The sequence below is a fragment of the Synchiropus splendidus genome, chromosome 11 (genome assembly GCF_027744825.2).
Source record: "Synchiropus splendidus isolate RoL2022-P1 chromosome 11, RoL_Sspl_1.0, whole genome shotgun sequence".
NCBI classification, from domain to species: domain Eukaryota; kingdom Metazoa; phylum Chordata; class Actinopteri; order Syngnathiformes; family Callionymidae; genus Synchiropus; species Synchiropus splendidus.
The window spans coordinates 5,564,214-5,579,996 of record NC_071344.1 but is presented as its reverse complement, the minus strand read 5'-3'; the positions used below and the strand labels follow the sequence as shown (position 1 = coordinate 5,579,996).

Here is a 15,783-nt window from a genome sequence, read left to right as displayed (position 1 = left end):
TATTTTCACCCACGGTGTTAAAGCTTGTCTGGTTGTTACAGATAACAAACGCCATGAATTACAAAAGGTGATGGAATGGAAGGGAATTCAGCTACATGTCTTTGATTCAAGATGAACTTGAAATACATCACGATTCGTATTATTTGCACGATAATGATGGGTGACATATTGGAGCAATAAAATGAACTCTGACGTCAGTAAAAAGGAACTTGAAATCTTTAAATCATGACAGAAGGTCGGGGAACATCATGATTTTTTACCATGAAGTTTGATGATGATACGACTCGGATTTTAATTGCAATTTTAACAGATCAACTTTGTAATGAATCAATATTGGACGGTGTGTTTCCAGAGTTTTTTTTAAATGTCATGTCAGAACCGAGCAGGCGAGGAGGAACCGGAAGCAGCAGGTTGGAGAAGAAGGGGGGGCGCAGGGGGAACTGATCATCTCTGCCGGGCATTTTCAGATTCTATCTTCGTTTCTGTTCTTGCTCTGAGCATGGCGCTGACGCAGGAGTCCATTCTGTCGTTTTTGCTCGACCGTGGCGGGAAGGTGAGGAACTCGGATCTGGTGAACCACTTCAGGGGTCACATCCACAGCAGCGATCCCGCGGAAAAGCAGCACAATAGGGAGCTCTTCAAGACGCTGGTCAACAGCGTCGCCGTGGTGCGCACCGTCGACCAGGTCACGTTTGTGGTGGTGAAGAAACGGTACCAGGACTTCGTGAGAGATCACGATGCTTCCCCCAGACAGGAGTCCAGACTGGCGACCCCCCTGCGGACTGACGGGATGCTCAGCTCCGACCTGGAAAACAATAACTGCCCTTCGCAAATCAACGGTAACTTCTGTCGGCAAAGCCTTCAACATGATCCGGATACGACTTTGAAAGTCCTGAATATATCTGGAGACCGCGCCAAACGAAAATCGGGGCCAGTGTTTGCAGTCATAGCAGTCAAATCACCCCCAAAATTACCAGCACAGCAAGATGGAACCCCACAAAATTCAGACAGTTCCATCAACAAGTTACCTTCACTATCAAACCTCAACGTTGTTTCCTCTTTCAAAGCCCCACAGTGTTTAGACTCATCAAGTGTCCCAGAGGAGAAAGCCTTGACCAAGACCACCAGACTGGGAGAGGACGTCTGCTCGGAGTCGGTTCCTCTTGATCCACAGGCTCACGAGTGGCTGGTCAAGTGTGCCAGCGGACTCTGGGGTCAGGTCAGCCGCTTACTCCAGCAGGACCCTGGTCTGGCTCACAAAATGGACTTCATATCCGGGTTCACAGCCTTGCATTGGGCTGCCAAGTCCGGCAACAGCCAGATGATCCAGAAGCTTGTGGACACCTCCAGAAGAAGTGGCTCATGCATCAACATCAACAGCCGAGCCCACGGTGGATACACCCCCCTGCACATTGCTGCCATCCACGGACACTCTGGTGTGATGCTGCTGCTGGTGAGGAGATACGGAGCCAACGTCAACATCCGAGACAACGATGGGAAGAAGGCCTGCCACTATCTGAGGAAAGGTGCTTCAGCGGAGGTGAGGGCTCTGCTCGGAGGACTGCTCCACAGCAAGAAGACAGAAGACGAGCTCTGCAGAGAGCAGCACAAGGGCTTCAACACCATCAGTAAACTCTTCCAGCCTCATACCAACAGGAAGCAGAAGTACAGTGCCAGGTTTGCTCACGACTGGTGACACCTGTGCTCAAGGGAATTTCCTCTCACAGTCTAAAAATATGCTCCATTTTTTGAGTACGATACAGATGGTTGACCATAGTGTCCTCCCTACAATCTCTCAGTTAAATGCAGAAATAAATGTCAAAGCTTATTTGTGGAGTGTGAACCGTTCAATAACTTTGTTTCAAAAAGTGTGTGGAAGGATGTTTATCACTGTGACATGCTGTATGTTCTTTTTTCCCCTCCCAGAATTCAGCTCTTTCTCTCACATTATGGCTGATTATGATCAAGCAAATAAGAACTCACATGAAAGTAACTATTTTTACATGACCAACGGTGCATACATGATAAATAGGCTACAACTAGGACCACAGGTCAATACACACAGTAGCATTTTAATGATCATATTGTAAATATTTAGTGCAAGCTGTTATATACCTGTGAATATACCTGTGCAAAGCAACAAGTAATGTGATTAAAAACTAGAACCTTTTCTAAATGAAGTTATTTCCCTCCATCTTTATGTGTTTGGTCTAAATAGCGCTTCTGTAATTTACATTAAATGCAACGCTGGGTTTAAATATAATGAGCTGTGTATGTATTTAAGTATTTTTAATTGGTGCATGTATCATGAAACATTTGTTTTTTTGCAAAATGAAGTGTATAGAAAATGTCCAACTGCTCCAGTTGGACATTTTCTGGTAAATTCTTTCAAAACAGGCATGAAGGGTGAACTCTGCTGCGTGGCAGCGTCTTCTTCATCATCCCCCTTTGCAAATCCAAAGTCTGACCAGAACCCTGTCATAAGGAATGTGGGCCCCATTCTGGCCTGGTGCAGTTGAAAAGAACAAAGACACAATGAGAGGGGAGGCTCACTAGTTGCAGAAACGTCTCATGTATTTCCCACTAGTGAAGAATTGTGCAGATCAAGGTATAAAAGATCCCACATGATCTGAATAAAAACATTTTGTAGCGCCCAGTGCTGTGTCCTTTTCTTGAGAAGGAAACATTTTCTCTGACTAAGTGATTCAGTGGTTGATATTTTTCTAGCTCTGTTAAATCACTAGTTGTTAGTCATTGTTTTTTTCGAAGTAAGGAAACACTGAAAGAGGAGAGACACCACAGTTCACATTATCACGGGAGAAATATCAGAAGAAAACAATATCAAACAAGCAATTGCTGAGATGGAAAAAAACGGCTTGAGGAGAGTCTCAGCGACTGACCAGTATTTGACAAAAACAATTCCACACTGCACAAGTTCATCAGTGACAACATCCTCCCGCGCCCCTTCAAAGTAAAACTCGTTTCGCTAAGAAACCCTTCTAGTTTGGTGACGTCACCTGCGTGATGGCGATGATTGGCCACACCTGTGATGATGAGTCGCCGCAGGTGCGATCTCGGTCTCCAAGCAGCGCGAAGGTCTCCCCTTGTGGACGTTGTCAAACGCACAAGAACTCATGTTTAAGCCTTTTGATTCTGGCTGCTTCCGCATGATCCCGCTGCTCCTGCTTGTGGTGCTATCCGGGGGCCGCTCGCTGGCCTCCGCCGCCGCCAGCCCGCTGCACAGCCTGGAGCTCTCCCACTATGGCAGCATTTTCTCTCCGCTCCTCAAAGCTCTGTCCGAGCACGGGGGCTCCTGGTGGGACCCGGGGTCCAAGAAGAAGATCAAGCCTGAGCAGAAGTACATGAAGTATCTGACCGAAGTGTACAAGAAGTCGTCCAGAGTGCACAGGAGCCTGGAAGGGACTCAGGAGTACAACACTGTCCGGCTGATCAAACCGCTGGACGAGTGCTTGGCGACCCACGATCGAGGTGAGACTAACCCGCTAATCCAGATCGTATCATGGCTGTAATATCAAAACATAAATGCAAATGATCCAAATGAATACCATCGCGCTACCCATAGTTCTGAAAGGACAAACATTTCATGAAATTCAAATGTCTGTGCAAGTATCCCGGTCAAGTTTACCATTTAAATGTTGAAAGGACCCTCATAAGTCAGTGGGAGAATATTAATACTATACTTGCAGTAAAAATAAGTGTGGAAAATAATCTAAAGACACACACAATCCTTGTTTTATTTATTTATTTATTTAAACGTAAATAAATCAGAGTTAAAAGCCTACCTTGGACTTATTTGTTTTACTACAAGATTAAGATCAGTTTATATATGTATATTTACATACGAGTCAAAAAAGAATGTTTTATGGGTACTCTGAAAAATGTATTGCTCATATTATGCCTGTTAACCATTTCTGCCTGTCACATATTTTTTCCCACCATACTGTATGTCTGCATCATATATCAATCGGCACTTTTTCACTTTTTACTGCTTTTATAAAAAACTAACACTAGACTAATTTGTTTATTTTATTTATATATTTACACATGTATATATATATATATTTCTTCATGCTCTGTCTGATCCTTATCTGATTGGAAGCACGATGATTGACATGAGTGTGTTTCTTCTCAGAGAACTTCATGCAGGATCTGTCCTATAGCATCGATCAAGTGAGAAAGAAAGAGGAACTTCTGAAGTCGGCTCTTCTGTACAATTCCCACCCAGTGCACTCTATGTGTTTCCTGACCATCAGAGAGCAGGAGCGTTCAGACAGATGTCAGCTGTGTCCTGGGATTCACCGAGCTGTGAACTTCACCGCCAGTGGGCCCGGCAGGAGAAACTGGGTGGAGGTGGATGTGACATCACTCCTCCTGCCTTTACTGAAGTTTCAGAAAAGGACTTTACGCCTTCTCATCAACGTCACGTGTCCAGAGGAGAAGAGCCACAGGGGTAATGGATGCCTTGAGACCACCATGAGGTCTCCTCCTTTGCTGCTTTATCTCAATGACACCAGCAAAGTTGCACATCAGAGATCGCATGTTAAAATGAGTCCAAGATCTGCTGCGGAAAATGTGATTTTTAAATCTGATCAGAGGTTGCGTCGCAAGAGCAGATGGAAACGGGAATCCTCAAAAAGCAAGCAGGGAAGTAAAAGCCTGGATATCCATTTACCTGAGCTTCTCTCAAGCTCAGAATACCCCACAAGTGACTGCGCCTTGTATGATATTAAGGTGAGATTCAGCCAGCTGAAGCTGGACCACTGGATTGTGTTCCCACCGAAGTATAACCCCAGGTACTGCAGAGGCATCTGCCCGAGAACCATAAGCATCTATGGTTCTCCGGTCCACACCATGGTGCAGAACATCATTTATGAGAGGCTTGACTCCTCTGTGCCGAGGCCTTCCTGTATTCCCTCCCACTACAGCCCCCTGAGCGTTATGATCTTTGAGGAAGACGGCTCCTATGTCTACAAGGAGTTTGAAGACATGATCGCCACAAGATGTACATGTCGATGAAATCAATTTTTTTTTTTTTTTTTTGGTTTTGTTTTTCCCAGCTCAAGAGAACAACCCCGCTAAAGGACAATAGCAGCTCCGGACAGAGGACTTAATCCCCATCTCAGTTCTTCTGACCAGGCTCGGTGATTTCATGAATCTATAATGTCGTTCCAATCTGGAGCAGGTGTGTTTACTTAAAGTATTTTATCCATGTAGATAATGTGGAACAGTCATTTGATTTTTTTTTTTTTTTTTTTGTTCAAGGAAGGTAGAAATTTGATCCGGTATTTTGAAAGTGATGCACTTGATGGATCCTGAGTGAATTTTTGTTTTGTTCATTTTTTTTTTTTCTTCAGTTTTCTGGGGGGTTTAATTTATTTTGGGTGCGCAGTCTTTAGTTTGACACGTCTGTCAAGTTTTAAGTAGCCCTGTTCTGGAAAGAAAGATGTACAAAAAAAAAAGCCACACAAATTCTTATACAACCTTTTAGATATCATTTTATACCTAGTGATTTGAGATGGTTGTTTAAATGAATCCCATCATCATCGTGTCCCAAAATGAAAGCTATCCTGGGTTTAAGTGTGTAATTGTTATCTTTGGTCACTGAGTGACCGCATTGCTATGAATTTGTGCTTGTTCAATGTGACTGAATACATGTCATGTCTATTTATACAAATTGAATGAATTCACTGTGTGTCTGTGTTCAGGATAATATTCAAATGGATGTAAAGATCTATTCTCTGAAGAGTTGGAAAATAAAAAAAAAGAAGCATGCACTAATTCAGCTGTGTGGTGTGATGGACTGGTTAGGACACTTTGATTTGTTCAGATGCTAATGAATGTACTGCTTGTTGTGGTGTTTTCCACTCACTTGAACACCACCAAATGATTTTACTACAACACATTTATCATGATCTAGACTGGCACCAACTCATTTTCGAGGTATTGAACCAGACAATGACATCACAAGTTGTTTGATATTCCAGATTGGACTAAAATACAACATGAAAAATAAAACATGGATGAAACGTATTGGCATCAATGTAGTTAGAACTAACGCACTTCTGCAGAGAAGCTCCTCACTGCAATAGCGATAGCGAGGTCGTTTGACATCCAAACCTATAGGTGTCGCTGACGTCACACAGTTATTTGTACGAAGAAGGGCACCGGAAACGCCGTTGAAACCTTCTCGAGAAGCGGCACGGTAAGGCTCAATGTCAACATTTTAAGGTCTTGATTTTCATCCTCTAGCAGAGATGCCCGGAAATAATTTAGAGTCACTCGCATTATTGCTTTAAATGACCGTCTCATTAAATGTGATTGAGTTTTACCGCGTGTGTTTTATGTGAAAGCTCAAGGTCCAGTGTTGGTACCTCAGTAGCTAACATGCTAACGACGCTAGTTGCGCTGCTTCTCTATTCAACGACGCGATTTGCAGTAAATAAATATAAAATAATAAAATAAAAGTACTGCTGACTCTAAGGACCGACCCAGTTTAAACTCTTCTTTTTGAGGAAAAACGACCCAGACACTATTTGTTTTTAAGTAGCTCAGTTTCGTCTTCTACATAACGACTGAATTTATTTAAGTTTCAGTCGACATGGGTTTGTTTTCGTCCTGATATTGATGTATGTACCTCGATTACTTACACATGCGTGCGTTTTGTTGAACTGAATAAAGTTAGTAGCAGCCGAGTCGTGCCCTTTGCCCTAATCTTACTATGTTTATAATGTAGTTCTGACAGCAATCATGAACAAAGTGATCTCGTAATAAGTAATACTAACGTGTAGAACATTTCTTGTTTTTTAAACAAATGTAAGGGATGCAAGCGACTGTATTAAATCTTCTTGATGAGCAGAGTGTTGGTCTTTATATTTTGAAGAACTGTTCCTTCCTGCACCAATTGATCTGTGCCTTTTGAAATGTATCGTGTTCTCAAAAAAATGTAACTTATCTTTCAGATCAGCTCTAACTCACAATGGGACGCCACTTTGGGAACTTGGCTAAAGTCAGACACATCATCACATACAGTCTGTCGCCTTTCGAGCAGAGGGCTTTTCCCAACTATTTCTCCAAGGGGATCCCAAATGTGTGGAGACGGTTTTCTGCTTCCTTCTTCAAAATCGCCCCACGTAAGACGCCTATATTTGATTTGTTTAAAACGCACCTTTGCCTAAATATACAACTATTTGACTGCAAAAAAATACTTTAAGAACCTAAGAAGTTTAAGAATAGAAAACAAGGTCAAGAGGTGACAGTGGTTACATAGATAAAAGCACAAGTTAAAGCTGTCAATGTACCCCAATGCACATGAATGATTTCTGCAGTAGACATCCCTAATCATTATAAAACACCATCTCTCTCTAATGTGAGTTTCAAAAATGTTTTCATTGAAACAATTGAAACAGAAATTGTTTCAATGAAAAACAATTTCTGTTTTTCATTGAAACAGAAATTCAATGATCTTCTGTTTGGATGTTTATCATTTGTTCTCCTCTTTGCAGCAATGACCCTCATGTACCTGACATACACCTGGGGCAACAGCGTCCATGAGCAGGGCAAGAGGAAGAATGCTGCCGACTTTGAGAATGACGAGTGAAACCCAACCACCTTCCTGAAAGCTGCTTTCTGTTGTTAATGTCCCGCCAATAAAGACAAAAGATATTTATGTGACCCCCAGTGTTTCAGTTCATTTCTGCACATTTCCCAACTGATCCAAATGGGCTAAAAGACAGACCAACTGATGGTCATAATGCAGCTTACAAACTTGCCCAACATAAAAAACAATCTAGTCATTTATTTGATGATGACATACTAAAGTGCATACACATCTCTTGATGCATCAATACCATGGGATCAGTATAGACAAAATGTACTGTAGTGCCAGTCTCTGACTGAATGTTGGTATAGATGTAATATTGTAGAACTAACAATGCGACTGAACTAGCTGCGTACTTCAATTTAGTTTTGCCTGAGTTTAAATGTGATGCTCACTGCATGACGGGACCAAGATTTTTTTGACTGAAGCTGATTCGGATTTGTGACCATATAGAACATGGCGGAGGCTGCAATATCGTCGCCGACCTCTAAGTGGCGCCAACTCATCCACTCCGTGAAGGATGCGGTGGGTCCCTATTGGTTCCGTGAGCCGACCGAAGATTCCTGAACGCTCTCGCACATCAACCGGCGCACCGCATGCTGCTACATGGAACAAGAACAAGTGTCTCTCATCGTCCGCTGACAGAAGCCCACTGTAGCCATCCTCGCCACACGTATTTCGCTGCTGTAGTCACGTTCTTCCTCGTATCCACCGCTCTTTGACGCTTAACTTGTCACCATGTCAGTAGTCGGGTTCGACGTCGGCTTCATGAGCTGCTATGTAGCGGTAGCCAGAGCCGGCGGCATTGAAACTGTCGCCAATGAATACAGTGATCGCTCCACACCGTGAGTCTCATTTACATTATTACTACTCCATTGAACGCACGTGTTAATGTGGAATTACATGCGTGTTTGTGTTGTTATATTGTAGAGAGGCTAACGGCTAGCTCGTTAGCACCCTGTGCGTATTTCTCAATAGGAAGCAGCATGTGATTGCTAAAGCTAATGCTAACTTGTAACCCAGCCTATTGTGAGTCGGTGAGGAACACGATCTATCTTACACGGGATGTTGTCTAGTTATTACCTCAATATAGTCACATTGGCCAACATCATTCTCGTGGCAAGTTCGTGTAAAAATATAGTTTAAAGTTAGAGGCCGGATCTTGGCTGTCAAATCTCCACCGACATCTCATTGTCAGTGAAGATTGGTTATTAACCAGACGTGTGGAGTAAAAGGGTCATTTCTCTCGCACTCAGATTACGACAGCATTTCACCGCTATTTTCAGTCTTTTATACCGTCAAGGAAAGAGTGGCACTTTTGATGAGCAAACCTGTATGCATTTTAATCACCTTTATTGTCATCTTGAATTATGTAAGTAACGTTAAAATAATAGCTTTAAAGAAACTTATAAAACCACGAGATGTTGGTCAGTGTTCAGAATTTAGTTGGTGGAAATATTCATTTTCAAACTGTGTTGTTGGTTATTTGTAATTAATTCACAAATCTTGGCCGTTTCAGACCTTTTTATGAATGCAGATTGGTAACTTACTTGTGTGGACATGACGATTTCTATTGTTATTTTTTTGTTATAAATGATTATAAATGACATTTTGCATCCACATAGGAAGCAATCTGCTGTTGAAATTAAACCTTGAAAAAAATGTTGGTTTTTTTTACATCTGGTTGAAGTGGAACCAATAGAAGTTGTTTCATTGTTGTAACTTGATTTGCCTTGAATTTTCTTCCTTTAGATCATGTGTTTCATTTGGCCCCCGAAACCGTTCAATTGGTGCAGCAGCAAAAAGCCAGGTTTGTTAAGATGCTTTTCAAAGATGTTTAACAATAACTTATCTTTGTTTGTTTTGTTACAGCCTTTGTCTGTTTGTAAATTCCTGTTTTAGTATTACCATGGTATGAAGTGTTTGTGTTTATGCAGTTGCTGGGTGACATCACTCATTTTATTGAAAAAAAAAAAAAAAGTAAATGACTGTTTTTTGCTTTTAACAGGTCGTCACAAATTGTAAGAACACAGTGCAGGGATTCAAGCGGTTCCATGGTCGGGCATTCACAGATCCGTACGTGCAGCGCCTCAAGTCCAGTCTGGTCTATGATATTGCACAAATGCCTACGGGAACAACTGGTATCAAGGTTAGCAAATCATTTTCTGACTCGTTTTCAACTAATATCTCAGTTTAATCAAGCTCATGCATAGTCCCAATTTGACATCGTAAGAAATCCAAGTTGCAGTAGAAGTCGACTACTTCTGCCAAGACTATGATGCCTTCATATAGTATTCGATTAGATGCATTGTTTTTTTTCCCCTGAGATCTGCACTAGGTAGCGCAAGATAAACAGCTATTTATTTCAAAGGTTGAATGAGGTTGTTTCTGTGACATCATGTATCATCAGCACAGTGTTGGAACAAAAAGTGATGAGTTTTTTCTCTCTGTCAAAAGGTGATGTACATGGAGGAAGAGAAGGTGTTCAGCATTGAGCAGGTCACTGCCATGCTGTTGACCAAGCTGAAGGAAACAGCTGAAGGTGCGCTGAAGAAGCCCGTGGCTGATTGTGTCGTCTCTGTAAGTGTCTCTGTAATACAAGGTTTTTCCTGACATGTGAATTAGATTCTATGGATTATATTCAAAATCCATTGTGAAATGTGGAATCTTCTAAAATGCTCTCTACATCTAGGTCCCGTGTTACTACACCGATGCTGAGAGGAGATCAGTCGTCGATGCTGCACAGATTGCAGGACTCAACTGCTTGAGGCTTATGAATGAGACAACTGCAGGTTTGTTTGAGTTATGCGTTTATGTGCAGCTGCTGGTGATGTGCATTATGGCAATGTCAGCTCATGGACTTGCTCTTGCTCTAAGGACTGTCTGCACTGCTGAGGGCTAACAGCTAACATGACCCTTGAAAACACTCAATATGCCAACCTTAACTCATTGCACGCCAGACATAGTTGACAGAATGTTTTTTTCCTAGCCAACAATCTGTGACAGGAATCTGACAAGATGTCTACTTTGAAGAAGTTGAAACTAGATTAAATAGCCGTACTGTATATAGATGCCTGTAATTACAACACCTGTAATTCGCAGGTCTAATAATGAGACATTGCGCTTCCACTGTGTTAAAATTACTGTGGCAATGAAACAGTTATGTCTTGACTGATATCATAGCAAGTTCCATGTTGCTCGAAAGCCATCTTTTATGTTGCAGGAGTGCTCTTTAACCAAGTGTTGTTGTTGTATACCATTGTTGTGTTTTCACCTTTAATACTGCTTCACATGCAGAAAATGCAAACAGGTCACAAAAATAGAAGTAAAATGGAATTTGAGTTAAATTGTGATATGATATTTTTGCCACATGGGCCACCCCTATTGTGAACTAAACAACAAATACCAATGGTCTTTATTTTTTCTGTTCATAACTACTGTGCGTTTGTATTCATTCAGAGACGCGTACAAACAAGACATAAACTGGCTTCTATCACAAAACTTTCTGGGGCTTGATCAGACTTTTCAGCCACATCAACAGTTTAAGGGAAGAGAGGCGAAGCAAATATGGAATATTGCCATCATTTGTTTGATGATTTATGCCGACTGCTGACATGCTGAGACAGGACAAAAAAATTCAGAATGAAAGCTGTTGCTGTTTCAAGTTGACATCTTTGACTTGTTTGTCTTTCTTCCAGTGGCACTGGCATATGGTATCTACAAGCAGGATCTTCCTCCTCCCGAAGAGAAAGCCCGGAATGTGGTGTTTGTGGACCTCGGCCATTCTGGGTACCAGACATCAGTGTGTGCCTTCAACAAGGGCAAACTTAAGGTGTGTATTCCTGCGTGTGAGAAGTGGGCCTCATGATTTTAAACGTCTTGATCTCATGTCCGCGCCAGGTCCTTGCTACAGCCTGTGACCCAGAATTGGGAGGAAAGGATTTCGATGAAGCTCTCGTCAAGTACTTCTGTGAGGAATTTGCCAAGAAGTACAAGCTTGATGTGAGGTCCAAGCCCCGCGCTCTGGTCAGACTCTACCAGGAGTGTGAGAAGCTGAAAAAACTCATGAGTGCCAACTCCTCTGACCTGCCGCTTAATATCGAGTGCTTCATGAATGATATTGATGTCTCTGGAAAGCTCAACAGGTAAGATAGAAGCCCAATGTTTAAAATGAAGTCTGTGAATGGAACATTGATGTTTTTATGATTGCTTTTCGTTGGAATAGAGGTCATTTTGAAGAAATGTGCTCCGATCTCTTGACCAAAGTTGAACCTCCTCTGCAGCGCTTGCTGGAACAAACCAGTGAGTAGTATCTCTCATCTCGGCTCCCTTTTTCTACTCATGAGCAAAACGTTTCTCCTGGCTGAGCTACCATTTTAAATTGACAAATTTCTTCTTTGTTTCTGAAGAACTGAAAAAGGAGGACATCTATTCAGTGGAGATAGTGGGCGGAGCCTCCAGGATCCCTGCTGTCAAAGAGAGAATCAGCAAATTCTTCGGAAAAGAACTGAGCACCACACTGAATGCTGACGAGGCAGTGGCCAGAGGATGTGCTCTGCAGGTATTTGAAAAGCTGCTTCCTGCACTTCCTCTTTCTGGTCACAAATCAGTTCCCTCTCTGTGTTTTAGCAAAAAGTGTCCTAGGAATGACTGAGATGTTGAATGTTTTGTGTTCACAGTGCGCGATACTCTCACCCGCCTTCAAAGTGCGTGAATTTTCCATCACCGATGTCACGCCATATCCCATCTCCCTCAAGTGGCATTCTGCTGCTGAGGAAGGCCTGAGGTAAATACACGTCTCCTCCACCCGACAGCAAGAGTTCTGTGTCGTATTCAATGTGTCTGTGATTTTCTGCTTCTCTCGCCAGTGACTGTGAGGTTTTCCCCCTGAATCACGCAGCACCTTTCTCTAAGGTGTTGACCTTTTACCGGAGAGAGCCATTTACTTTGGAGGCCTACTACAACTGCCCTAATGAGCTGCCCTACCCTGACCCCACGATTGGTACGAATACCTTTTTTATGGACATTGTATACAGTTGTTTATCGCTTACTAAGGTTGTAAATACTGTAAAATTCAACTTAGAACACCATGATGAAGGTTAGAATTCATCAAAGTTTGCATTTTTGAGATCCCTCCATTTATGGAATGTGTTGAATGCACAGGCCATTGTTACTTGTAGAGTCTGAAATATGAGTCAAAGTTGAGTTGAAGTTTGAGGTTTTTTTTCCGACTGGTTTTGAAATTGTAATTGTAATTTCAGATGAGTCATCCATAAAACGGCAGTAATGTGCGATGAACATTTAAGCCGGCACTTTTCTACCTGCAGGTGGTGCTGTCAGGCAGTCTAACACAACCTGAGCGTTGGTGCTTTTGAGTCATTATATATAGTATATTTTTGCTGCGAGTCTTAGGTCCCCATCCATCTGGATGTAATTCCTGATTCGTATTTGTGCTTCATTCCAACAGGACAGTTCATGATCCAGAAGGTTGTTCCACAGGCGTCGGGTGAAAGCTCCAAGGTGAAAGTGAAGGTGCGAGTGAACATCCATGGTATTTTCAGCGTCTCCAGTGCCTCTCTGGTCGAGGTGCTAAAGTCAGATGAGACGGAAGAACCCATGGAGACAGACCAGACCGTCGATAAAGAAGGGGAGGTATGGAGTTACACAGGTCATGGAAGGGCTTCATGTGACGACAGAAATCCTGACACAACTTCCGGTCCGCAGAACAAGATGCAAACTGACCAGGAAGAGCAGCCGGCTAGCGCGGAAGATACAAAAGAAAGTGAGGATAAGACGCCGAAAGAGAATGAGGAGATGGAGGTAGGGATTTGCTCTTTGGTGTGATTTAAAGCAAAAATCATGATCTTTGCTCCCATTCATTCAGACGACCACAGAGGAAAACAAAGGCGAGAAGAAGTCGGACCAGCCCCCACAAGCCAAAAAGCCCAAAGTTAAAACAAAAGTTCTTGAACTTCCGATTGAAAACAGTCCGCAGTGGCAGCTAGCTGATGACATGCTGAACCTTTTCGTTGAAAATGAGGTACAGTTCATCCTCCTTCCCAATCAAGTTTGAGGTGCTGAGATTTTGAAAATTCTCTGTCCAGGGTAAGATGATTATGCAGGACAAGCTGGAGAAGGAGAGGAACGATGCCAAGAACAACGTGGAAGAGTATGTGTACGACATGAGGGACAAGCTGCATGGAATGTATGAGAAGTTTGTCGGTGAATCGGTGAGTGCGGAGGGGTGCGATCGTCCCGTACCGTCCCAGTTTCTTACTTTTCTTGCTCTCAGGAGAGAGATACTCTGTCCCTGAAGTTGGAAGACACTGAGAACTGGTTGTATGAAGACGGCGAGGACCAACCCAAACAGGTGTACATTGACAAACTGGCGGAGTTGAAGGTAACGGCGGTGATGGTTTCCACACCTTCAAGTGAAGGCGCTGATTTCAACAGTGATGAAACCTTGCCTTGTAGAAATTGGGGCAGCCCATCCAGGAGAGGTACTTGGAGGCCGAGGAGAGACCGAAAGCATTCGATGAGTTGGGAAAACAGATCCAGCAGTATATGAAGTTTGTGGAGGCCTTCAATATGAAGGTAGGAATCTTGACTCAAATCGCTCTGCTTATGTTGTGTTGCTGATGTCCATGTTTTCTCCCACAGTCCAAAAACCTAGAGGTTAATTTGTTAGAATGATCTGCTGTGTGGTTGAGTGGTTGTCTGTACCATGTGACTGACAGATGACTTGTCCACGCTGCCTTGTTGTCACCGTCATTGTTGCTTGAGAGACGAGGAAGAATGTCTCTAGTGAATCAGATAAACGTCTGTAAAAGTTATGTGCTTCACTATGGCCGACACCTGGTGATGTCGGAATAGATGACGAAGTTTGGGTCACACTGGAGATGATTCTCTTTAACAGTCTACAAGCTACAGCCTCTCAAAATAGCGATATCACTGTTGAATGTTGCATTGGAAAAAAAAAAGGGTCTAGGGTCATTTATAACTAGTACAGAATTGCCGGCTCGCTGCCAAATGATCAGGAAAACTTTATCTAACAGGTTAATATATTAACTATTTACTGCTCCTTTTCAGGAGGAACAGTATGATCACCTGGACGCAGCTGACGTCTCCAAAGTGGACAAACTGACCAGCGAGGCGATGATGTGGATGAACAGCAGCATGAACCAGCAGAGCAAACAGAGCTTAACGGTGGATCCGTCTATTAAAGTCAAGGACATTCGAGCAAAGACCAGGGTGAGACTTTCTTATCTTCTTCTTCTTCATCTTCGTCTTCTTGTCCGACATTAGGGACAGGCTTTCGTCACGAGAGCGTGAAATGCTTCCCTCAAAAAGATGCAGACTATTTCTGTTTTAAGTCAGGACTGCGTTTCTTTTCTTAAATTCCAGGAGTTATTCTCTGCTTGCAACCCGACTGTGACCAAACCCAAACCCAAGGTGGAGTTACCCAAGGAGGAGGCCCCTGCTGACCAGAACGGCCCCGTCAACGGACAGGAGAAAGCCCAGGGGGACGGCGCTGACCAAGGATCGACTGAGAACACAGCGAACCCCGCTTCAGAAACGGAAAACAAGCCTGATATGGACCTTGATTAGAGCCACACAAATCCTCTGGGAGCCTTGCCGGGCGGAAGATTTGGAGTGAGATGCAGTCTGAGTGTGTAAGTGTGAGCGTGCGTGTGTGTGTGTATCAGAGCAGGGGAGATGTTTCAGGTATGGCACTGCACCGTCTAACAGGCAGGGCTGTTAGCACACTGAGCCCACTTCCTGGGGGCTCCTCTGACGACATAGCATGCATCTCTCTTATTCCCGACGACGTAAATCAAAAGCCAGCCGCAATAAGTCTGTTCGACAATGAGCGCTGTACACATGATGGTATTTATTTCTGTTGTGTGCCCCGTACGTGTTCTGGTCTGTGTCACAATATGGTTTTAATAAAGTTATTGAAAATGACTTGTATCTACCCACGAAAAGCGCAGACTGATTTCTTGCTGACGTGTGGCTCACTGCAACGTGGTTTGAAATATACACCGAGAAGTTTGTTCTTGTGAGGACCGGGCTGAGAGCTCGCTTTGACTGAGCAAACGTAAAGCGAGTATCACCTGCTGTTTTGAATATGTCTTTGCCATTGCTTCTGTACTGCACGTTAGATG

The 15,783-nt window shown here is 43.1% G+C and overlaps 4 protein-coding genes across 4 annotated transcripts; all 4 read left to right on the top strand.

The window, feature by feature from the left end:
- The first annotated feature begins 441 nt into the window (after positions 1–441).
- On the top strand, positions 442–2,641 carry sowahab (sosondowah ankyrin repeat domain family member Ab). The gene has a single exon (XM_053879299.1). It carries the CDS (start codon positions 500–502, stop codon positions 1,694–1,696), a length of 1,197 nt encoding a protein of 398 aa, XP_053735274.1. The 5' UTR covers positions 442–499; the 3' UTR covers positions 1,697–2,641.
- A 526-nt stretch (positions 2,642–3,167) lies between these two features.
- On the top strand, positions 3,168–5,593 carry gdf9 (growth differentiation factor 9). Its single transcript, XM_053879295.1, has 2 exons — positions 3,168–3,489; positions 4,154–5,593. Exons 1-2 carry the CDS (start codon positions 3,168–3,170, stop codon positions 5,035–5,037), a joined length of 1,206 nt encoding a protein of 401 aa, XP_053735270.1. The 3' UTR covers positions 5,038–5,593.
- Positions 5,594–6,123: 530 nt separating this feature from the next.
- On the top strand, positions 6,124–7,692 carry LOC128767523 (cytochrome b-c1 complex subunit 8). Its single transcript, XM_053879626.1, has 3 exons — positions 6,124–6,223; positions 6,981–7,151; positions 7,524–7,692. The coding sequence occupies exons 2-3, from the start codon at positions 6,998–7,000 to the stop codon at positions 7,616–7,618; spliced, it is 249 nt and encodes an 82-aa protein (XP_053735601.1). The 5' UTR covers positions 6,124–6,223; positions 6,981–6,997; the 3' UTR covers positions 7,619–7,692.
- A 467-nt stretch (positions 7,693–8,159) lies between these two features.
- Positions 8,160–15,625, top strand: hspa4b (heat shock protein 4b). The gene is made up of 19 exons (XM_053878821.1): positions 8,160–8,463; positions 9,371–9,428; positions 9,627–9,767; positions 10,076–10,198; positions 10,311–10,410; positions 11,317–11,450; positions 11,519–11,763; positions 11,844–11,920; positions 12,028–12,179; positions 12,298–12,404; positions 12,487–12,620; positions 13,086–13,270; positions 13,343–13,438; positions 13,503–13,658; positions 13,723–13,848; positions 13,911–14,018; positions 14,093–14,212; positions 14,708–14,869; positions 15,023–15,625. The coding sequence occupies exons 1-19, from the start codon at positions 8,357–8,359 to the stop codon at positions 15,224–15,226; spliced, it is 2,535 nt and encodes an 844-aa protein (XP_053734796.1). The 5' UTR covers positions 8,160–8,356; the 3' UTR covers positions 15,227–15,625.
- Positions 15,626–15,783: the final 158 nt, after the last annotated feature.

Coding starts and splice junctions, on each gene's coding strand:
- gdf9 (XM_053879295.1), top strand. CDS start 3,168: ATGATCCCGCTGCTCCTGCTTGTGGTGCTATCCGGGGGCCGCTCGCTG. Junction 3,490..4,153: donor CTTGGCGACCCACGATCGAG/GTGAGACTAACC, acceptor GTTTCTTCTCAG/AGAACTTCATGCAGGATCTG.
- sowahab (XM_053879299.1), top strand. CDS start 500: ATGGCGCTGACGCAGGAGTCCATTCTGTCGTTTTTGCTCGACCGTGGC.
- LOC128767523 (XM_053879626.1), top strand. CDS start 6,998: ATGGGACGCCACTTTGGGAACTTGGCTAAAGTCAGACACATCATCACA. Junction 7,152..7,523: donor CTTCTTCAAAATCGCCCCAC/GTAAGACGCCTA, acceptor TCCTCTTTGCAG/CAATGACCCTCATGTACCTG.
- hspa4b (XM_053878821.1), top strand. CDS start 8,357: ATGTCAGTAGTCGGGTTCGACGTCGGCTTCATGAGCTGCTATGTAGCG. Junction 12,405..12,486: donor GCTGCTGAGGAAGGCCTGAG/GTAAATACACGT, acceptor TTCTCTCGCCAG/TGACTGTGAGGTTTTCCCCC. Junction 13,271..13,342: donor CCGTCGATAAAGAAGGGGAG/GTATGGAGTTAC, acceptor TCCGGTCCGCAG/AACAAGATGCAAACTGACCA.